The sequence below is a fragment of the Onychostoma macrolepis genome, chromosome 01 (assembly GCF_012432095.1).
Source record: "Onychostoma macrolepis isolate SWU-2019 chromosome 01, ASM1243209v1, whole genome shotgun sequence".
Classification (NCBI taxonomy): domain Eukaryota; kingdom Metazoa; phylum Chordata; class Actinopteri; order Cypriniformes; family Cyprinidae; genus Onychostoma; species Onychostoma macrolepis.
The window spans coordinates 6,605,279-6,628,379 of NC_081155.1; the positions used below are offsets into that span (position 1 = coordinate 6,605,279).

At 36.4% G+C, this 23,101-nt stretch overlaps 2 protein-coding genes and 1 pseudogene across 5 annotated transcripts in view; 1 reads left to right on the forward strand and 2 right to left on the reverse strand.

The window, feature by feature from the left end:
• Window positions 1–8,263, reverse strand: part of LOC131536835 (B-cell receptor CD22-like) — a 34,433-nt pseudogene extending 26,170 nt beyond the window's left edge.
• A 551-nt stretch (window positions 8,264–8,814) lies between these two features.
• Window positions 8,815–13,955, forward strand: tspan34a (tetraspanin 34a). Of its 2 annotated transcripts, XM_058783820.1 has the most exons (8): window positions 8,815–9,355; window positions 10,871–10,948; window positions 11,241–11,456; window positions 11,572–11,646; window positions 12,482–12,589; window positions 12,683–12,814; window positions 13,090–13,182; window positions 13,557–13,955. In XM_058783820.1, the coding sequence occupies exons 2-8, from the start codon at window positions 10,892–10,894 to the stop codon at window positions 13,605–13,607; spliced, it is 732 nt and encodes a 243-aa protein (XP_058639803.1). In that variant the 5' UTR covers window positions 8,815–9,355; window positions 10,871–10,891; the 3' UTR covers window positions 13,608–13,955. The 2 variants fall into 2 exon arrangements, with proteins under 2 accessions (XP_058639803.1, XP_058639793.1); XM_058783810.1 differs by lacking the exons at window positions 8,815–9,355; window positions 10,871–10,948 and having other exon boundaries at window positions 11,121–11,456.
• A 5,882-nt stretch (window positions 13,956–19,837) lies between these two features.
• The window catches only part of LOC131541073 (sialoadhesin-like), a 34,948-nt gene continuing 31,684 nt past the window's right edge, over window positions 19,838–23,101 (reverse strand). For 2 of the 3 annotated variants that reach the window (XM_058776700.1, XM_058776615.1), the window contains exons 2-9: window positions 22,615–22,683; window positions 22,155–22,499; window positions 21,808–22,056; window positions 21,475–21,729; window positions 21,138–21,386; window positions 20,974–21,049; window positions 20,742–20,784; window positions 20,204–20,587 (exon numbers count right to left, since the gene is read on the reverse strand). In XM_058776700.1, coding sequence (XP_058632683.1) covers window positions 20,447–20,587; window positions 20,742–20,784; window positions 20,974–21,049; window positions 21,138–21,386; window positions 21,475–21,729; window positions 21,808–22,056; window positions 22,155–22,499; window positions 22,615–22,683 — 1,427 coding nt within the window. In that variant the 3' untranslated portion in view covers window positions 20,204–20,446. The other variant, XM_058776766.1, reaches the window with a different exon arrangement.

The following is a 23,101-nucleotide window of genomic DNA, read 5'->3' on the forward strand; positions in this document are numbered from 1 at the left end:
TTTGTCTCATCGTCTATCTCCTGCCGAACGCAATTATGACATTGGGAACAGAGAGTTGTTGGCAGTCAAGTTAGCATTGGAGGAGTGGCGGCACTGGTTAGAAGGGTCGGGGGTACCTTTTATCGTTTGGACCGATCACAAGAACTTAGAATACATTCGGACGGCTAAAAGATTGAACTCCAGGCAGGCTCGGTGGGCACTTTTTTCGGTCGTTTCGATTTTACTCTCTCGCATCGCCTGGCTCCAAAAACATCAAACCCGATTCTTTATCGCGCATTTTTGATCGTTCAACGCCCGTCTACTCCCGAGTGCATTTTACCGGAGACTCTATTCATCTCCACACTTGTATGGGAGGTCGAATCGAAGGTCAAGAAGGCCTTAGAAGGTAACGCCCGGTCGGTTGCCCACCGAATCGCTTATTTGTGCCTGAGGGTCTGAGGTCCAGCGTCATTCAGTGGGGGCATTCTTCCAATGTGGCTTGTCATCCAGGAGTTACTCGCACTAGATTTTTAGTCAAGCAACGATTCTGGTGGCGCTCATGGCTCGTGACATTCACAATTTTGTTTTGGCTTGCTCAGTTTGTGCCACTGGTAAGACTTCCAATCGACCCCAGATGGGTTACTCCAACCGCTGCCGGTCCCTTCGAGACCCTGGTCCCACATCGCGCTAGATTTTGTTACCGCCCTCCCCCCCTCTCAGGGTCACACGGTAGTTTTGACCGTGGTGGACCGGTTCTCGAAGGCGGCTCATTTCATTCCCTTGCCCAAATTACCCTCAGCCAAGGAGACAGCGATGATTGTCGTTGACCATGTCTTTCGGTTACATGGCCTCCCGACGGACGTGGTCTCTGACAGAGGACCCCAATTTGTGTCCAAATTTTGGCGAGAATTTTGTAAGCTTCTGGGGGCGACTGTCAGTCTGTCCTCAGGGTTCCACCCCCAGAGCAATGGCCAAACTGAGAGAGCCAACCAGGATTTGGAAAGAACGTTACGATGTTTGGTTTCCAAGAATCCTTCCTCATGGAGTCAACAACTTTCTATGGTGGAGTACGCCCACAACACGTTGCCAGTGTCATCTACGGGCCTATCTCCGCTTGAGTGTAGCGAGGGTACCAGCCACCAATTTTTCCTAGTCTGGAATCCAGTCGCGGTCCCTCCGCTCACGCCTTCGTCCAGAGGTGTCATCGCACATGGACTAGAGCCCGTGAGACTCTACTCCAGGTGGGGTTGCGCACAAGGCCAAAGCCGATCGCCACCGGTCTAGGCCTCCCGTATCGTCGCTGGTCAAAAGTGTGGCTTTCTACCAAGAACATTCCTCTCCGCCTCCGTGTCTAATAAACTTGCTCCCAAATTCATTGGCCCATTTACTGTCACCAAGATCATTAGTCCGGTGGCAGTCCGCCTCAACCTGCCTCCAGTGTACAGGAGGATTCACCCCGTCTTTCATGTATCCAAAATTAAACCCGTATTTCATTCTCGTATTAATCCGCCAACACCGGTTCCTCCCCCGCCGCGACTCGTAGATGGAGAACCCACTTATTCGGTCAATCGTGTGCTGGACTCAAGGCGGAGGGGACGCGGATTCCAGTACTTGGTGGACTGGGAAGGTTACGGTCCAGAGGAGAGAAGTTGGGTACCCGCTAGAGACATTCTGGATCACTCCCTTATCGATGATTACAATCGACAGGTAGGTTCTGGGAACGCCATGAGGCGTTCCTAGGGAGGGGTACTGTCACGGTTCATAGATCCAATGTCTCTCTAGTCTCGTGCTTTGTTGTTTACATGTGAGTGGGTGTGTCCGGATCGTTACCGTTGATCAGTATCCAGCTGCAATCACTCTTCGTCACCAGCTGCCACTCATCTCACCTCCTATAAATACTTACCACCTTCTCATCTCCTTTGTCAGATCGTTTTAATGAAGTCTATGTTGTCTGAGCCTGTTTCCGTGCTTCGTGTCCCGTCTTCAGTTCCTGTGTTCCGGTTTCACGCCTTGTTGGATCGCCTATGTGTCTGGTTCCCGTCATCCGTCATCAGAGCACGCTGCACTTCATCCATCACGCCACGCCTGACCATCAAAGTCCCTGTGCCAAAGCCTGCATCACCCGGATCTATCTCATTCCATTTTGACTTTCAATAAACAGTTTACTTGCAGATTGTATCCTCGTTCTTTACGTAACAATAATAAAATATAATTTGTTGTTACTACTGTAAATCTATATTCAATTATTATGGGACAATGCTTTCAGAATCTTTACTTTTTAAAATTATTTTGTTTCTGTTCAAAAAAAAGAAAAAAAATATATATATATATGTATATGTATATATATTAACATATTTTAATGACAGTATATTTATGTAACAAAAAATAACTATTTTATTTTTCAAAATAAGCAGAAAATAGTACAAACTTTGGTAAAATGATTGTTTTGAACAAGTATTAATTTAGACGTTATTTAGAAAAAAATTACATTATTTTATCTGAAGCATTTGTATCAATATCGTGTGCCTTTTATCCCCATGCTGATGACCCCTTGCCACCTCATACATTTATAAGATTTTTAAACAAAATAAGCGACTTGCATGATTTATTTTCACACAAAATCTGTTGCTCCATTAATGTTCAATATAAACTTATATTTTTTTTGTGCAATTATACATTTTAGGTGCAGGGAATAGCACCTTTTTTCTTAAGTCGTGCCTTTCACCCCGTTGTACCCTATATATATATATATATATATATATATTTATGTCACCTGACATAAACCCAGTCGTATATTTCTGGTTTGACTTGGAAAAGCTGAGCAACAGGTTTTTAATGCAACAGGTTTCATCAATTTTTTTAAATTAAGTCATGATTCTTGATGTCTCTCTTTGTTTTTAAATGACACCATAGTTCAAAATGTTTTTGACTTATGCTTTTAAAATCCTTCATAAATTATTACACTGCCTGATCATATACTGTATAATCAAAAAGCTGTTATAATTAAAAAGTTTAGATATAACATCTCGCAAAGACTGCACACTGAATCTTGGTGACAATTTTGTTAACATCAACAAACCAATATCACCTGGTTGCAATCTGTTTTTGGCATTTCTTGCCATAACAAATGTGCTTTCCTAACACAGTTACAGCAGCCCCCCAAAAGCATAATGTTATAAAGTCAAGGATCAAGAGCCCAACTAAAGCAAACACTAATCACGTTGATGGTAACATCAAACAAAACAATAAAACATCTAATTCTCAATAAGCACTTTTGTAGATGTCTGACAGAAATAAAGTCAGTCTGGTTAATAATGAGTGAAGCTGGTGATTTGTTTATTTCAGTTGATTTCATCGAAGGCTGTGTCTGGAAGTCAGTTGTATGTTTGGAGAAGGTTCTTATAACAGAAATCTGTTAGCTGGGCGTGCACTCATGAGCTCATCATGTGAGAGCACTGTAATATCTCTGTGATAGTGTTGAGAAACAGGAAGTAGAATGTCCCCCGGTGACTGATATTTGATCTGCCTCCTCTCAACCTGCTCAAGATTTTGAATTCACAATGACTTCACATATTACTCACACTGTGAGGATCACTGTATGAGAATGGTGTAATGTCACTTTGATCATCGCGTGATCTCACGTGTTGACTGGGTGTTTAATTTGTGGTTACCTTGGTTTAACTATAATAACCATGTTTTTTTGGTTTTATTTGTAGTACAAAATATGGTTAGTTTTCGTAAAGGGAGCCGAGCGTATAAATGGTCCGTGTAGCGTGCTTCAAATGAGTAGCACTGTTTCGTTCCGCTTTTGCCTCATAAACATTATATCGAACATTTGTTGAACTCTTGTTATCATTTTATCAAGGAAAATTATATCGCTATAATTACTGTTATCATTAGCGCCCAGCCCTACCACAAACCATATCCCCAGGTTGGGAACCACTGCCCTAGGAGATCTATCGCCACCTTGTTGAATCAACGCCTCACCCGCTTCAGGTTATTAAGTAGGTGGTCATAATGTAATGGCTCATTAGTGTAGATTACAGAGTAGGATATTTAATAGCACAAAAATATTCTCTATTGACTCACAATTGGAAGATTCTCATAAATTGTAACATTCTCATACAGAGGGATGTTCATTTTAGGATCAGGTGTTTTACTGTACGGATGAACAGCCTTCATGAGAGAGAGAGAGAGAGAGAGAGATATGAGAACCAGGAGAAAAAGGAAAACACAACTAGTCTTGAAAATACTATAGTGATATTGTCTAGGCTTGAATAAAAAGCTGTACACTCACCACCACATTCTCATACACATATGAGAACAGACTAGGGTCATATATTATGCTCATGTCATCAGAATTGCTTGTGAGGAACTGAAAAGAAGAATAAAAATATCCAATAGTGCTGCCATCAGCAATCCAAGACAGAAGAATGGAGAATCAGAGTAATAAAATGAAAACATATAAAATTTATGTTTGGGGGGGGGATCAGAACAGCTTGTAAGAAACCCTTCTATGGCGTTATTTTACTGCCAAATGTTGAGAGTGCGTTATTGTAGCGCAAAACCACATAAATATAATGCGCGAGCGCAAATTTCTTTGCTCGTTTCTTTGCTCCTTTGCTCTCGCACAAAACCAGACACTTGATTTCTAATAATTGATTATTATGACTAAGTAGTATTAAATTGTAAAGAAATTACAGATCAGTCTTTGAAATCTGCTTGGTTGATAACTTTATGCAACGTTTAATTCAGGTGCGAAAATAATTAATATCTAGTGCATGAGCATAGAGAGATTTGCAAGTGTACAGGGCACACTTTGAGTGAGAGGAGAGACATGTTTTAAGTGCGCACACCGTCTCTGGGAGAGATTCGTGCTCGCGCATTATATTTATGTGCTTTCGCACAACAATAATGCGCTCTCGACATTTGGCAGTAAAATAACGCCATATTCCTTCCAAAATTTATAGAAAATATAGAATATTTCGCTGTGGAATCACAAAGCTGTTGTAATCAACAAAGGAAATTTAACTTTGAGATTCAGGTCAAATAACGATTATGCTAGAACATAATCATCACCACCTGATGACTTTTGCTCTTTGCTTGTCGGCTGTTGTAATTCTGTTATAGCAGCCAAACAAAATGTAATATTAAAAGGTCAAGGGTCAAGAAATTGTGATTTTCTTCTTTGGTGATTCTGCTTGTTAACATCAGGTGTCTTCAATAATGGTCAATCATCACTCAATGAATGTCTTAATTACCTCATTGGTTTTAACACTGCTTCAGTGTTACTTTTAACACTCTGTAGTGTGGACACATATAGACTCCCGTCAGTGTTAATTTGACACCGGGGATTTTGCTGTGTAGAGTTATTTGTGAATGAATAATTCATCTGAGTCATATCTTTTCAGTGACTCAAGTGATCTGGTTCAGGCCGTTTCTCAAACGGAAGGCTGCATCCTCCGGAGGATGCATTTGTGGGCTGCATACGTCATCAAGCCTGGTTTATTTCAGTTAACTGAGCATTACATTCCAGAGTCATAAGCATATTACAGCAATTTATGCTTAACTAAGAATAATGGTCAAATTTATAACTGTTAATATTCTAAAATAAGATCTTCTTTATGACGTATGCAGCCTACAAATGCGACCTCCGGAGGATGCAGCCTTCCGTTTGAGAAATGGCCTCAGTAAACCAAGCTGAATGATTCTTTTATAAATCAGACTGAATCGGCGAAAACCTCTTTTAGTCAAGTCCATCTTAGAGTGATCTGAGTTAACTCTTTCTTACTCATGGCTTTATTATAATGCTTTCTAGCGGTGTTGTATCCGAGTCCAGTGTAGAGTCCTAGTTTTTAATCAGTTGAGTTTAAGTGGGACTCGGACATTGGACTCGGATACAACACTGCTTTCTAGCATATATAATATCAACGCACATGCGATAATGTTTAAAACAGCTCAAATGCATTTTGTTTGCAAGGTGGGTCAACTATAGGGGGAAAAAATTAAAAATAAATAAATAAAAAATATTGTGTTTTGAATAAAGATCCATTTTAGTAAAATGTTTCCTTTATTTTATGTTTTTTCGCTATATTTTTCTCATTCATTTGCAGCGCCCCCTATTGGGCAAAGCATGTATTTGAGCCCATATTGTTGTGAAACTGACTGACCTCAGACTGCAGTTTGTTCCTTTTTACACAGATGCTCGATAAGAAAAGGAAAAAAAAAACACTTATATTATCACACAATATTAAACCACATAACTAACAGAAAAAAAGAATACTCTGACGCTTACCAGGTTAGTAATGCAATTATGACAGCAGCTACAATTCCACAAAATGTTACTACAACGGCTGTATGAGATATCTTCCAGTATAGTACTGAGACAAGATGAAAGATTAAGAGAAATTGATCAGTTTAACTCAGTTCAGAAAGATTCATATAAGTAAATGAGCTGTTCTACCTTTAACAATGACAGTAACAGCATCTGATCTCTGAGATCCATGTTGATTGTGAGCCTCACAGTAGAAGTGTCCACTCTGTAGAGCACTGAAACTCTGTCCAGATCCAACAGCTGAGCTTTGATTCTCCTTAAACCAGCTGATTTCTGCAGGTGGGTTTGAATCACTGCTGCAGATCAGAGTCACTGAATCTCCCTCCACTATTTCAGCAGATCCAGATACAGACACTGAGATGGTTTTTGGAGGGTCTAAAACAGAAAGAAAAAAAAAAAAGCATAGATGTCATTATCAATAATGATACATTTGAGGTGACAGAGGATTAAATATCACAGTTACTGAACCATCATTAACTCACACATGATGTTTAAAGTCACAGCATCAGAGTATTTCTCTCCATGTTCATTTCTGGACTTGCACTTGTATTCTCCACTGTGATCAGAGCTGATCTTTGAGATGCTGTAGTTTTTTCCAGATCCTACAAATGTTCTTCCTTTAAACCAGCTGAAGTTCAGAGCAGGTGGGTTTGAATCACTGCTGCAGCTCAGAGTCACTGAATCTCCCTCCACTATTTCACCAGATGGACTGATGGACACTGAGACACTCTTTGGTGGATCTAAAGAGGGCACAATTTAAATGATCTTTTTTTTAAACACAATATCTAGTTATTTTTATTTATTTATTTATTTAAGTACTAATGAATATGTACTCACATGTGACACTGAGATAAACAGCAGGAGAGATGTAAGTGTGTCCATGTAGAGCACAGTTATATCTGCCTGCATCCTCTCTTCTGACTGACTGCAGCAGGAGTTGATTGTTTCTGTCTCTTCTCTCAGTTAATGGCTGTGAGTTTCTGTACCAGATGAATGTTGCTCCGTCAGTCAGAGCGCAGCTGCTTTTACATGTCAGACGGACTGAATCTCCCTCTGTCACTCTCTCAGGAGACTCCACCTGAAGATCTGAACACAACACACACATTATATCTAGTGCTGCTGTCATACACTGGTTATTATTCAACATAATGCACAGAAGAAGAGTGAAACCTCATCAAAGTCACCTGTGACAGCAAGAGTCACTCCTGGATGACCAGTCCATTTGCAATTACGTCTAGTTGTGAATATGAAATAGTACTTGTGTTCATCTTTCTTTGTCACATGACTCAGTCTGATGGTGCAGTTATGCTGTTTATCTCCCAGATACTGAAGCCTCTGACTGTATTCAGGATTCTCAGACAGATCTGGATGCTCTTCATGTTTCTCTTCACTTGAATCTTTATTTTTATCTTTAAGTGTTTTGGTCCAGAACACTTTCTTGATCTTATATCCAGTAGGGTATGTATAAGTGCAGTTCATTATCACTGATGAGTGCTTTAGTGCACAGATGTGTGAAGGACTGTAACTCACACCCCAACCAGCACCAGAAACCCCTGAAACACAGAATTCATACTGAGCACAACTTATATTAATTTAAGGCTTTGATATATAATCAAAATATATAATTGTATATGTATTTTATCCTCAACTTCATATGAAATACTAATCTATATCTTATACATTTATTTATTTTTATCAGTGAGTGCAAAATGAATCTACGCCGTGTCTACAGAGTGAACAGTTGCAGTGACTCACCGTGAATCATGAGCAGGAAGATCAAAATAGTAGCAGCCATTCTGACAAACTTCAGCAATACAACAACTACAACAAATATACATTAGATATTTAAAATGACATAATTTATGACATTATTACCATCATGGCTGGAAAACCCCTGTGTTCTTAAAGAAGGATCAACCCAGGACAAGTTGGGTGATCAACTGTACCCATTAAACTTCAGACAATAAAACATATACCTGTTTCTTTAAATAGACGCACTTTTATTTTTTAGTAAAAATAACCATTTTAAATTATTCCTTTTTTTTGCATAGGTTTTGTTGTTTTACTTTGTCCTGGATCTTGAATCATAGAGGATACAAATAGAAATTTGAACTTTTGTATGTTTACAACTTTAATAATCTAACCAAATAATGACGTAAACATATGCTTTGAATCAAGAAGTGAACAATGATTATTTATACTTTTTTTCTGATGGTTTTTTTTTTTTTTTTTCATATGATGCTTTTTTCGTAAGATGCTTTTTTATCATTCACATTTCTTCATGTTTGAAGATGTTACCCACATAAAACCTAGCTCAGCTCACAATTCTGTTGACACTGATGTTTACTAAATGATTGGACAGCATCGTACTGAGCAACTGATAAAACAACTGAAAAATTAACAAAAACAGAGACTTTGGGACAAAAGAACATAGAGATATCAAAAGTCTGTCTTACCGTGCTCCTTAAAGCCTGAATGACAAATAATGAGATCAGGGCACACACACACACAAACACAGTCTAAAACACATCATGGTACTGAAAACCAACATGATTTAACTTCCTCTTTCCGAGTGAGTCCCTTGGTTTGTGGCGAAAAATGAGAAATATCTTATTTTAGGCAAATGGACAGACTGACAGACAGATAGACAGACAGACAGACATACAGATAGATAGATAGATAGATAGATAGATAGATAGATACATGTATTTTGATAAAACATTGAACATCTGTCGATGGCATTGGAGTTTTTTGTTTGGTGGCCTACAGGAGTTTTCCTGCTCTTCAGATGGTACAAAGGTCCGTTTCAACAGAATTGTATAAAAGTGACATTTCCTTGACTGTATCATCAGCTGACTTCAATCTAAACCACTCATGCCATAAAAGCTTCATCCATGAGGAAGTCTTTCTGGGAAAAAACAAAAACAAAACATGAGGCGTGTTTGTGTTTAAGCCCCGCCCCCAGCAGATACTTCAGTCTGACGAAGTTTGGGACTTCAGATTCGTCCCACACACCTGAGAGCATCATTCACCTGCAGACAGGTAAGACTGCTTTCATCTGTTTCACACACAGAACATAACAGAGATGTTATATGACTTACATCGAGCAAACAATGATAAGGGTTTCTGGGTTAAAACTACCGAACTGTTTAGGTTCTATAATTGTAGATTTGTAAGACGAGGAATACATTCATGTTTATACAACCAAACTAACAGAAAGCAAGATAGATTAATAGTTGTGTTAATGTAAAACCTCAATAGCTCTGACTGCTTCTCTCTAACACACACACACACACACACACACACACATACACATACACATACACATACACATACACGATGAGCCAGAAACCCATTTATAGAGAACACCAACAAAATAATTTTAACAAATGTCATCCTCCAGTGAGCTTCACCACATTTAGAGGAACCAAACCGTCCTGATGACTTCAGAATCGCCTTTGTTAGTCAAATATATCAAAGTTGTATTTACTCATTCCAGTGGCTTTTAGCAGGAAGTAGAGCGGCTGTCCATTAATCTTTAACTAGTGATCATCAGCAATTCTTCAGACACAGGTTTCTATTATCCCTGTATTGTGGTGCTTGACCTCATTTTTTATGATTTTTTTTTAATGGTGCACTTCTTTACAGTTCTGACGTAATTTCAGAGAAGCAGATGATGACACAGCTACACTTATAATGATCACAATTCATTTTTAAAGAAAACTATTTTCTAACATTATGCCTTCCCAGCTAACAAAAATATGTTCTAAGACCATTTTGCAAATGTTCCCAGTGATTTTCTGAGAACATGATTTCTGAATCTCTTCTGAATGTTCAGAATGTCTACTTTTATTTATTTATTTATTTTTATTTATTTATTTATTTTTATTTATTTATTTATTTTTATTTTTTGGCAGTATACAAACATTAAGGGAACATTCAATTTATAATTAATAATTCCAAACATTATGGGAATTTTATTTTTGAATGTTCTCTGAACTTTCTGAAACAAGTAGTAACATTAAACAACAACAACAACAAAAAGGTTACACAGACGTCAACATTTTAGAAAAAAACATTTTAGAACATTTTTTAGAACATTATTATAGAACATATGAATTTGAACAGTATACTTGGATGTTCTATTAATGTTACTGGAAGAAGTTTAAAATAAATCTGCCAGAATGTTAGTCAAAGTTAGTTGGGTTTACTGTCACCTTTGATTCATTTAATGCATCCTTGCTGAATAAATTGATTAAAAAACAACAACAACATTACTAACCCCATACTTGAATGGTGAAATAATATAAAAGATAATACAATTATCTATTACAGTTATTGCTGTACGTAAATTCAATAGTTCTGTAATAATAATAATACATACCGTTATTTTCTTTACAAACTTAGTTTGTCATGACAGGCTCTTGAGGTTCACCTTCATGCCCCTGTTTTTTTTTTTTTTTTTGTTAAGACATTTGTACCTCTATGTTATGTATGTATGAAGAAATAAATAATTAATTAATCTGCCTTTTTTCTTTTCTTTACTTTTTTTTTTAGGAATAAGGGAAATCTGCCAAAATGTGCTGCAAGGGTTTCCTCAAAGTTATGATGTTCGTCTTCAATGGCGTCATCTTTGTGAGTATGATTGTTGTTGAGTTTTGGCCTTTTCGGGATTTCTTAATCCAAAATCTATTTTTTTTTTTTTTTCAGAATAGATTTCATAGCACAAATCTATGACTTTTATCTCTTAACTACTTTTACCGTAAAGTTCTCTTTTAAACTGAGTTACAATAACCCTTATCAAGGGAATATCATAAAAGCTCCTTCACCCACTTCAGTCATGTTTCCAAATGCAAAACAGTTTATTGCATCATTAAACTGTAAAATGACACAGTGTTTTCCTCTGTCCTCCTCTTCCTCATTGCAGCTGGCAGGTGCTGCCGTATTGGGGGTAGGCATTTGGGTGGCGGTGGACAGAGTCTCTCTTCTGGGCATTTTAGAGGATATTGAAGATGCGCCGCCCGAACTGGCCCAGCTGGCAAACATTGGCTACGTGCTGATCGGCGTGGGATCGTTTCTGACGCTTATGGGCTTCCTGGGATGCTGCGGAGCCATAAAGGAAAGCAAATGCATGCTGCTTTCGGTGAGTGAACCCATTTCTGTCAAATGTGTTCAGCTTAAGCTGCTGTGAACATTTCACTCCCAAAGTTTAACCACAGATGCAGACAAAAAGGTCAAATTCTCAACTTTCCTCCTAGTTCTTCAGCATCGTGCTCATCATCTTCCTCGTGGAGGTGGCAGCGGCGATAGTGCTCTTCGTCTTTGAGCCTTTGGTGAGAGCTGATGCACCGCACCAGAACAAAAGCACATACAGTATACTCTGAAAAATTGGTGAAGGATTTACAATTTCCACTCAAAACTTTCTAGCAAATGTCAAAAATAATTATAAAGAAACAGCAAGTAACTCATTGAATTAAATGTGAAGTTTTGAGGTAGAAGTCTGAAATAGCATTTTCTTGTAAAACGTTATTGTTATTTTGTTTACAATGTCGAAAAATCTAACAGGTTTCACACACCTTTTGGCCAATGGATTTCCAATTGGATTGATTTTCGGGATTATTATTATTATTATTATTATTGGATAAGGATTTTTGGGAAGATTACTCTCACAAAAAAATAAATAAATAAATAAAAATCTAGCATATTTCAAGCATATCTAGACAAACTAATAGAAATGTTCATATTTCAAAGCATTTCATAACCGTGGAAGCTCATAGAAATAACACAAATGCAAAACACTTTCTTAGCAACTCAAAAAACCTATGCAGCAAACTAATAATAATAATAATAATAATAATAATAATAACAATAATAAATTACAAAGTAATGCTATTATATGGAAGGGATTTAAAATAATACTTTGATCCTGAAAATATGTGTGCATTAAATTAATTTGAATAAATACATTGTCCATGAGTTCATATTCACAATACAGGAAACAGCACATTAAGAAGCACAATGGTTTATTCTGTCTGTATAAAAATACATATAACATCCACATCCTTATTATATGATTTGTTTATGATTCCAATGAATCTGTCTTTACAAGTATGTAGCATGTGATTCTGTAAAATCAGAGGCTGAAAGTGAATTTCATCCTCATTCCAGGTTCAGAAAGCTCTGGATGAAGTTGGACAGAAAGTTGTTGAAAGCATTGTGCGCAAATATGGCGATGATGAGAGTTACACTTCAGTCTGGAATGGCACTATGTCTGAGGTACATAGCTGTTTTCTGATATTAGAATCCCTAATAATTCCGACCCTTGTTTGTAAACCCCAACCTATGCATGTTTTTTTTTTTTTTTCCTAGCTGAAATGCTGCGGATATAATAATTACACTGACTTCACGGACTCTCCATTTGAATCTACAGCATCATTATATCCCATCATGTGTTGCACAGACAGTTCAAGACTCTGTAATGAAAATGCAGCAAGATCAGACGTATGTTACAGAACGATTTGTGCTGAAACTTACTACCAAAGCTGAAATGCATGAAATTATTGACATAAACGAATGTATGACAATTTCATAGCCTCACTGCACACCACTAATTTGTCATACAGCAAGACAGCAAGCTACTATTTGCATTATTTTGACACATTGGTTTAGCCCATTGGGTTGCAAATAATAAATGCATGTGCATAATTGTCTAAGCAAATGCAGATATTGTATTGATGTGTGTATTTAATCAGTGTGTGTTTTTGCTGTTGTTGTAGTCTGTCGTGGGCTGCTTCCAGGCGTTAGTGAATCTGATCGAGGATAATGCAGTTCTGCTCGCTGGTGTGGCTTTGGGAATCGCTGCTTTAGAGGTACTTTCCACTTGAGGAATTCAACACATGCAAGATCCTCTGTGCAGATTAATATGTCTTATGCACAGAATGACAAAAGACAAACATCATGATGATCAACATTGTAGTATGCGATACAATAGAAGCGATGGTCTGAATTATTTTAGGAAAGGTCCACCTCATATTTCATAAAAGTTCACCAATTTTTGATCCACAGACCAAGATGAGATATTGAGGTTTGCATACACATATGTATAAACAAAATTTACCACAAAGACGGTCAATCTGGTTAAACCAATTAAAATACAAATACATTTTAGTGAGAAAAAAAAAAAAAAGGCAATTAACCAACTCATTCAAATTCTTATTACTGCACATCATTTCTTTCTTTACAGATTGCAGCAATGGTTGTTTCCATGATCCTCTACATGAATGTAGGAAAATAAGACCAGGACCGACTACAGACGGCTCTGTTTACATCACTGTTTACTGTAAAATGTAACTATTAAATATTTGAACTAGAGTTATGTAAATACTATATCTGCTGCAGTATGAACGACATTTGCACTAAAATCTTTGATATTTTTTTGTTCTCTTTTAAACTATTTTTTCCCTTTTATCCCCAAGTAAAAGAAAATTTTTACTCTGTGCTCAGCGTACTAATAAATGAGCCTGACTCCAAAGGTTTAATATAAAACAGTGTCGTGTTGAATACTATAGCTCATTAAAGATCACTACAACATTTTCTACATTATCTTTGATGCAATAAAAAAGCCTACATCCTGTAATATTTAGCTGTATTTGTATGAATAAAACAAACTGATGTTTTTAAACTTCTGTACCAATTATGTTATTAATGATGCATAAGTCGGGAAACGCTTTTGAAAAAGTCACTTGATGTCAATTTAAATTCATCCCATGATTGTATCATATCACAGACACTGGGGGTCCTTCTCTGTCTAGTTGAATGATTTATTAGCTCTTGAGTCATGGATGTTAGTGAGACAAATTAACTGTATTTGCCTTTTGTCTTTTGGAATATTGGCTGTAAATTCGAGGCACAGGTAGCTTAGTCTTTGTTCATCACCACTCACCTACACTCCAATACAAACACAACTGGAAAGGGACGGAGGCCTGCACTTCTGCGGCTCTTTGCCTGTCTGTGATGTGTATGAGCTGATCAATGTGTGCTACACTGCTGTGCTGCGTAGAGAAGCGGAGAGGAGAAAGGCATTGGAACTCGACACTCGAGTCTCAACACTTCCTGACCCAACCTATGCATATATTCATTTATTAGAAAAATAAATAAAAATCTCCCCAGAAAAAAAGGGCACTTTCTCTTGAATTAGAAAAAGGGCAGGTGCTCAAGCCCCTTTTGATGCTATGTGTGCACGTGCCTGTATGTGTGTGTATATATATATACACATACATACATACATACATGCATATTGCACTATTATAAGAAGATATTGTTTATTTTATTCCAACATATTTTTATTTTATTGTCATCTCACTCATCATCTGCATTCAAACTTTTTTCTTTTTTTTGCTATGGAATGCTTCTATAATGAATGTCTATGATAAAAATACATTTGTGATATTTCTTAATAATATATAATTAACATCAAACAAACCTTATAATTCTGTTTTCGGTGATTAAGGATTAAATGAAAAGACACTAAGTATGTAAATGGCCATTGAACAAAAGAAGTAGAAAGCATGCTTTTTTTGTAGCGTCTGTTTCCGTGGTGATTCATTGATTCTTAGCTCTGTTAAGAATGTCTTAAGACATTAACATTCTTAAGACATGTTTGTTCACAGACCTATTGTTCTACACTGTAAAAAAATTAAATGTAAAAAAACAGTGAAATGCTTGGCAGCACAGGGTGCCAAACGTTTACCATTAATGGAAATAACGGTTAAAGAACGTTATTAAAAAAACAGTCAATGAATGGCAGAAGCAGCTGCCAAACAAAAACTGTAAAATTAAGGTACAACATCCTATTTTTTTCTTAGGTTTTTTTTTTTTACTTTACAGGTATTGTCTGGATTATAATTGTGAAACATTCTCTGTGAAACTTTTTTTTGCAGTTAACCATCATCTAACAACAACATAAGTGCAAAAACTCATAACTACCGCTACATCAACAACTCCACAGTTACTGCTTTTAAATAAAGATACATTCAGCATAACATCTTGTTTCTTGGTCTTCTCCTGGACTGAAGCACAGACTCTACTCTTCAGCACAATGTTGACCCTACAAAACACAGACGACAGAAACCCTTTAAATCCCAAAAGAACATTAAACACTAACAGATCTCTCTAGATCTCAGCATCTTCACTTATTACAAACCAGTCTGACTTTATTTATTTCATACAAAACTTCTTATTGAGAATTAACAGAGGTTTCGATGTTGATGTTTTATTGAAATTAATCAAGTTTGGAGTCACCGTTGTGGAGATAAGTGTTTGCTTTAGTTGGGCTTCTGACCCTTCAAATTTTAAACAATATTTTTTTCTGTGGCTGCTGTAACTGTGTGTTTCTAAAGCACATTTGTTACAGCAAAATCTGCAAGAAAAATTCTGATCAGATGAAGTGGTTTACGTACTGATGATGGTTTTGTCATCGTATAGTAGCCTAACTCACTAGCCTCATCAGAAATGTTTGAACATGTTAAATTTATTAATTTCATTTTGCTGTAGTGTTACAATTTTATTGCTTGAAAAGTGGCCCTGCTTTGATATTTTAAGAGTTGCAAAGTATTTTGAAGAAATTGCTTAGATGAGAGCACGTAGAGAGTCACAGACATCAAGAATCTGCATATGAACCTCAACAATGGTAACAATCTACAAAATATTCAGATCATCTCTGATCATCACAAAACCAGCTTTTTGTTGATTGTCACCATTGTTGAGATTCATGTGCTGATTCTTGATGTTTCTGTCAACCAAAACAATTTCTATATAATGATAAAAAAATGAATCTCTGACTATCATAACATCACAAAAACGCTGTATAAAAAATACAAATAAAAAACATTAAAGGCTAACATACTCTGAGACAATACTCATGATGTGATCAGGCTACTACATGATGATTAACTCATCATCAATGAGGAACCAGGTTTACATGACCAGAGTAATATCTTGTTAGCAAAGTCACAGCAGCCAGCGAAATGATGATATTATAAAGTGAAGGGTCAGAAGCCCAACTAAAGCAAACGCTTATCTCCACAATGGTAATTTCAAACTTTATTATTTTCAATAAAACATTGACATCTAAACCTCTGTTAATTCTCAATAAGAAGTTTTGTATGAAATAAATAAAGTCAGACTGGTTTGTAATAAGTGAAGATGCTGAGATCTAGAGAGATCTGTTAGTGTTTAATGTTCTGTTGCTGCCAGTCATGTGACGTTCAATTAATTAATTAGTTAATTAGTTAATTTTACAGTGAAGGTGTTTGATTGTAATAATTTATGAAATTCCTGTAAATTAACAGTGTTGTCAGCTTGCTTAAATAAGGAGATTTTACTTTAATTTAAAGGTTTTAGTTTGGCACCCTGTGCTGCCAGTCATTTGACCGTTTTTTGTCTTTTGTTTTTCAGTGAAGGTGTTTGATCATAAAAATTCAGGAAATACCTGTAAAATAACAGTGTTTGTCAGATTATTTAAATAAGGATATTTTACTTTAATTTTAAGGTTTTTGTTTGGCAGCTGTTGCTGCCAGTAATTTGACCATTTTATCATCTAACGGTTTTGTTATTTTATTAATTACAGATTATTTTTGTAATTTTACATACATTTGTTTGTAATTTAACCTCTTAACTGTCACCGTCCACCCTGTGGGACGCCTACCTTTACTTCACTATTTTACAATTAAATCCTAATCTAATCATGACAAACTATATATCGTTGGAAAGGTCTAAGACTCCTAAATAGGTATTTTACCACTTTTTCTGTTAAAAAATTATGTAGGAAAAGTAATAGATTAATTTATGACCAGAGGTGTCAAATCCAGGGTCAGAAAGTAAAAGTCCTGCCATGTGTTTATTCCACCCATGAACTCAGCAGCTGATTTCACCAGAGGAGGAACCAACTCATTCCTTTCAAGTCACAAGCAAGTTTCGAGTCAAATCCCAAGACCTCAACGAGTTGAGGTAATTAAGAGATAATTGAGAGACTAATTAAATGTTGATTGTGCATTAGTGATGAACACCTGCTGTTATTGAGAATTACAGAGGATCAGATGTTGATGTTTTATTGGTTAAAATGATGCCACCATCATGGAGATCAGTGTTTGCTTTAGTTGGGCTCTTGACCCTTTTAGTAACTGAGAATGGATTGCTTTTAAGCAATTGAAATATTGCTTCACAACAAACATTTGCACATTGCTGAATTAAAAGCTTGAGGAAGCAGATGAGCTTACACTTTTGGCTTTTATGTCACTTGAATGAACATCATGAAGGTGTCTCTTTGGTTTATTTACTGACGCTCAGCCGTTACAGAACTGCAGGAATTTACTATTAAACAAATGCCATCGTAATATTAAATATTGGAAAAATTAAGAATTATATTGCTCAGGCTTTTAGACATGAACACTTATCATACGATCCTCAACAGTGGTGACAATAATTATTCATACTGTGGTGTTACCCAGCATGCATTGCAGCATGAAGCATTTTGTTGATTGTCACCATTGTTGAGATTCATACGCTGGTTCTTGATGTCTGTGTGTGTCTGAGTAGGACTGGAGTTTAAATATTTAAATGCATTAGATTTAAAATTATTTCTCTATAACTACTACAGCAGTAAATTCATTGCGTACTGTGGTTTCACAGAGTTGTTTATTCAAAAGCAGAACATAAATTAAAAAAATGAAAAATGTTGTATGTGCATATATATATATATATATATATATACACACAGTATATTGGATGCAAACAGGTAAGCACCTGATGATTACCTCATCATATGAAAACAACTAACAGTTGCTCACTGCACAGCACTGATCTCTCCGCTTTACAACAGCACATGCATTGCTACAGAGAGATCTAACACAGGAGTCAAGGGTCAAGAGCCCAACTAAAGCAAACACTGATCTACATGATGGTGGTATCATTTTAACCAATAAAACATCAACATCTGATCCTCTGTGATTCACAGTAACAGCAGGTGTTCATCACTAATGCACAATCATCATTTAATTAGTCTCTCAATTATCTCTTAATTACCTCAACTCGTTGAGGTCTTGGGATTTGACTCGAAACTTGCTTGTGACTTGAAAGGAATGAGTTGGTTCCTCCTCTGGTGAAATCAGCTGCTGAGTTCATGGGTGGAATAAACACATGGCAGGACTTTTACTTTCTGACCCTGGATTTGACACCTCTGTTTATGACAAGAGTGCACCTGAAAAAAATCTACATCATGACATGAATTCTGACCTTTGTCACAGAAAGTCTTCTTAGTTGCCTTTTCTCTATCACGAATTAGAAATCATAAGAAATTATTTATCAGTAGAAAACTTAAAATTTCAAAATTCATCCTTTGAAACCCATTTTAAAATCAGACATTGCATTACCATGTAAATGGTACATTAAAATCATGTTACAAAATATTTTCATTCATGAATTATAAAAATTAAGTTTGGATAGTGCACTATAATGTCTCTGTTCAAAACTGTGGGTGACAGTTAAGGGGTTAAGAAAAGAGAAAATGTACTGTATAAAAATACAGTAGTTTTTCTGTATTAAAAATGTGAATTATTGTAATTTGTCATTAATTTCATAAGCTTAAAATAATAGCCAAGTAGTTAATTCAGAGATAATTTTACAGCGTTTTGAATGCAATTCAAAATAAAAGAAAACAACCTGAAAAAATCAGTTATTTTCCATAAAATTACGTTTTTTTTTTACAGTGTATAGTAACATCATAAACTGTAACTACCCAGGTGAAAAACAAGTGCACTTCCATAATGTACTTAAAGTGCTCTATTTTGGTGCACTAATTTTGTACTTAATATACTAAAAATGGTTATTTAGTACTTCTTAAGATAAACTTAAGATCATCTAAGTGTACCCAACTGTGCTATTTTGAGACACCATTAATATGAACTAAAATGCACTTTTAACATACTATCTCTGTATTAAAAAAAAAAAAAATTAGTTAACACTTGTACACTTGAACCGTCTTGAACCGACTTGTTTTTCACCTGGGTATGCCAAGGATGCCATGTGATGAAAAACCAGCTTTATGTAAAGATACTGTATAAGCATGTGCACTCCCTGCAGACATTCATATTCTCAAAAAAAAATAAAATAAAACTCTTGTGCATATGATCTTGTGGACTTACAGCAGTTGCCATGCATGGTATCACAGAAACATTTGTATTTTAGAAAGAAAGTTAATTATGCTGCTTTGGAATAATGTCACCAGCAGGTGGTGCAAAGAACACGCAAATATGGCATCTTCAATGAGACAAACCAGGGGTGCATTCCCAAAATAATTGTTAGCTGGTAGCAAGTTCCATTGAACTCTATTGGTAAAGACAGAAGTAGCAACCATAGTTGCTTTTAGGAAATGCACCTCAGATTAGTACCAACTAACCAGTAAACAGTACTGTAGGTCATATAGTACAATGTATGTACTTAATCTCTTAATGTACTGTATTGCTATTTATGCTGTTATACTGAGGAATTGAATGACAGAAGATCGCAAACTATTGTGGTCAGATCTTTCAGATCAGATCTTTATTTTCTGCCTTGAAAACACAAACAATGTAATAAGGTTAAAAAAAAGCATCTGAAAACATTTAAATGAAGCAAACAAAATATAAAATACAAACTGTCAAAAAAAAAAAAAGAAAAGAAAAAAAAAAGACAGACTTACAATAACACATTTGATTATATACTTGTATATAAACTTTCAGAGCTTTTCAGGACTCCTCCACATACTTTCGCTCCACACATAAGAGATACAAAAATGCTATAAAATGTTTCACCAGGTTTCCCAAACACTATGGTCTCTTCTTATCAAGCTGAAAGAAGACAGGTTAATAAAAACATTAATAAATAATACTCTTCAGATTTTTTATGGAATCACTTAGTTATAAAATGACTTTATCATTTAATCTTTTCTAGTGTGTTGACCAATCATCGCTAAGCCCTGCCCCCCTTAGTTAATGGTGCTCTATCTGAAAACTTTTTATGCTTGTTCTCTGTTGTTTAAAATGACAATATATTTAGTCAATAGACATTTCATATTCTCACACTGACATTGAAGAGGATTTAATTCATTTTTGCTGAACATGAGGAGATTTTTGTATTTTGTAAATCAGCAAAACTTACCCCTACATTCTCATAAACAGGTTCATTCATCTTAGCATCACAAGCTTCATGTTTGTCATGATGACTTCTGGAATGATTCATCTTTGACATGGAATAAAAGCACAATCGAGATAAAAACAAATACTGATTGACAACTCAGTATATAAATTCACAACTACATTCAGGCATTCAGTGCTTGATTTACCAATTAATTGACCTGATCAGCACACTACTGATAGCCAAACGCATTTCTCACCTGAGACTCCTGAGTGTCATTTCTCTTTTTCATCCTGCTCCTCCTTAAAGATATTGAGTATGATAATTTTTTAGCTGAAACTCTGTTTGTCTAAACTGTTCAATAACATTTAGTATTTCTGATCAGATCAGTCTTCAAATCAGTCTGTCAACAAATCTTTCCTCTACACTGGATATTTCCAAAAAAATAAAGACATTGCTCTGTTTGTGATCAAATACTACACACATCTTACCAAATCAGCGCCATTGCGATGATAGCTGCTGCTACACAAACCATTCCAATGGATATGTATAATATCACCAGACGTCCTACAACAGAGACAAAAGAATATAACATGTGAACAGATTATTTTGCGTCACTTTAGAAGGAGCAATGTAAGTAAATGAGCTGCTCTACCTTTAACAGTGACAGTAACAGCATCTGATCTCTGAGATCCATGTTGATTGTGAGCCTCACAGTAGAAGCGTCCACTCTGTAGTGCACTGAAACTCTGTCCAGATCCAACACCTGAGCTTTGATTCTCCTTAAACCAGATGAAGTTCAGAGCAGGTGGGTTTGAATCACTGCTGCAGATCAGAGTCACTGAATCTCCCTCCACTATTTCACCAGATCCAGTTATAGACACTGAGGCGTTCCTGGGTGGGTCTAAAACAAACAAAACATTTAAATCAATAACAAGCATATTAAAAAAATGAAATTTAATGTCACAGCTACTGAACCATCATTAACTCACACATGACGTTTAGAGTCACAGCATCAGAGTATTTCTCTCCGTGTTCATTTCTGGACTTGCACTTGTATTCTCCACTGTGATCAGAGCTGATCTTTGAGATGCTGTAGATTCTTCCAGATCCTACAAACGTTCCTCCTTTAAACCAGCTGATTTCTGCAGGTGGGTTTGAATCACTGCTGCAGCTCAGAGTCACTGAATCTCCCTCCACTATTTCACCAGATGGACTGATGGACACTGAGACGCTCTTTGGTGCATCTAAAGAGGACAAAAAATAACATGTGTGGTTTCAAACAAAACTCAATAAGTTAATAAATAAACTCAATCTGTACTCACACGTGACACTGAGATAAACAGCAGGAGAGATGTAAGTGTGTCCATGTAGAGCACAGCTATATCTGCCTGCATCCTCTCTTCTGACTGACTGCAGCAGTAGTTGATTGTTTCTGTCTCTTCTCTCAGTTAATGGCTGTGAGTTTCTGTACCAGATGAATGTTGCTCCGTCAGTCAGAGCGCAGCTGCTTTTACATGTCAGACGGACTGAATCTCCCTCTGTCACTCTCTCAGGAGACTCCACCTGAAGATCTGAACACAACACACACATTATATCTACTGCTGCTGTCATACACTGGTTATTATTCAACATAATGCACAGAAGAAGAGTGAAACCTCATCAAAGTCACCTGTCACAGTAAGAGTCACTCCTGGACGACCAAGCCATTTCACACTAGGGTTATCAGTAGTGAATCTGAAATAGTACTCGTGTTCATCTTTCTGTGTCACATGACTCAGTCTGATGGTGCAGCTCTGCTGTTTATCTCCCAAATACTGAAGCCTCTGACTGTATTCAGGGTCCTCAGACAGATCTCGAGGCTCTTCACCATGTATTAACAATTTACTCCAAAACACTTTCGTGATCTGATGTCCAGTAGGGTATGTATAAATGCAGCTCATTATCACTGATGAGTTCTTTAGTGCACAGATGTGTGGATGACTGTAACGCACACCCCAACCAGCACCAGAAACCCCTGAAACACACAATTCATATTGAAACAAAATAGCATCACCTTGTGCAAAAATGAAGTTGGTGGGAAAACTGCATGCAAATCTCTTGATTGTTTCTAAAATGCTGCAGAAACTCACCGTGAATCATGAACAGAAAGATCAGAGGAAGATGAGGAGCCATTCTGACTGACGTCACCATAGCAACACCTACAACAAATGCACAGTGCCTTATAAATTAACGGTTTGTTTTAAACTCTCATTGTAATATTTTATAGGACAATGCCTTATAAACTTCAGTTGCTGCTAGGCTACATGAAAAGGTCTTCCGTATATAATTTAATTAATGCCTCGTCAAACTCATTAGTATGGGTTAAAAAAAAAAGGTTACCATACTTAAGATAGTTAAGAATGTAAGATATCTTTCTTTTTCTGTAAAGTGTGAATCAAGCACCATCTATAACAACGAGACACGAAAGTAAACACAGAAAGAGAATAAAATACCAGCTAGTTTTTACCCAACTAACAGAATTATGTTACAAGAACATTCTCCAAATATTGAGTGTTGATTCTGGGAACATGTCCAGTTTTCTTGACGTCAGAGAAACATTTTTAAAAGGTATGATGT

Excerpts from the sequence above, each read along its gene's own strand:
- tspan34a (XM_058783810.1), top strand. The coding sequence starts at position 11,154 with ATGTTTCCAAATGCAAAACAGTTTATTGCATCATTAAACTGTAAAATG. Across the intron at positions 11,457-11,571 it reads GCAAATGCATGCTGCTTTCG|TTCTTCAGCATCGTGCTCAT; the intron begins GTGAGTGAACCC and ends CTTTCCTCCTAG. Across the intron at positions 11,647-12,481 it reads TCTTCGTCTTTGAGCCTTTG|GTTCAGAAAGCTCTGGATGA; the intron begins GTGAGAGCTGAT and ends TCCTCATTCCAG.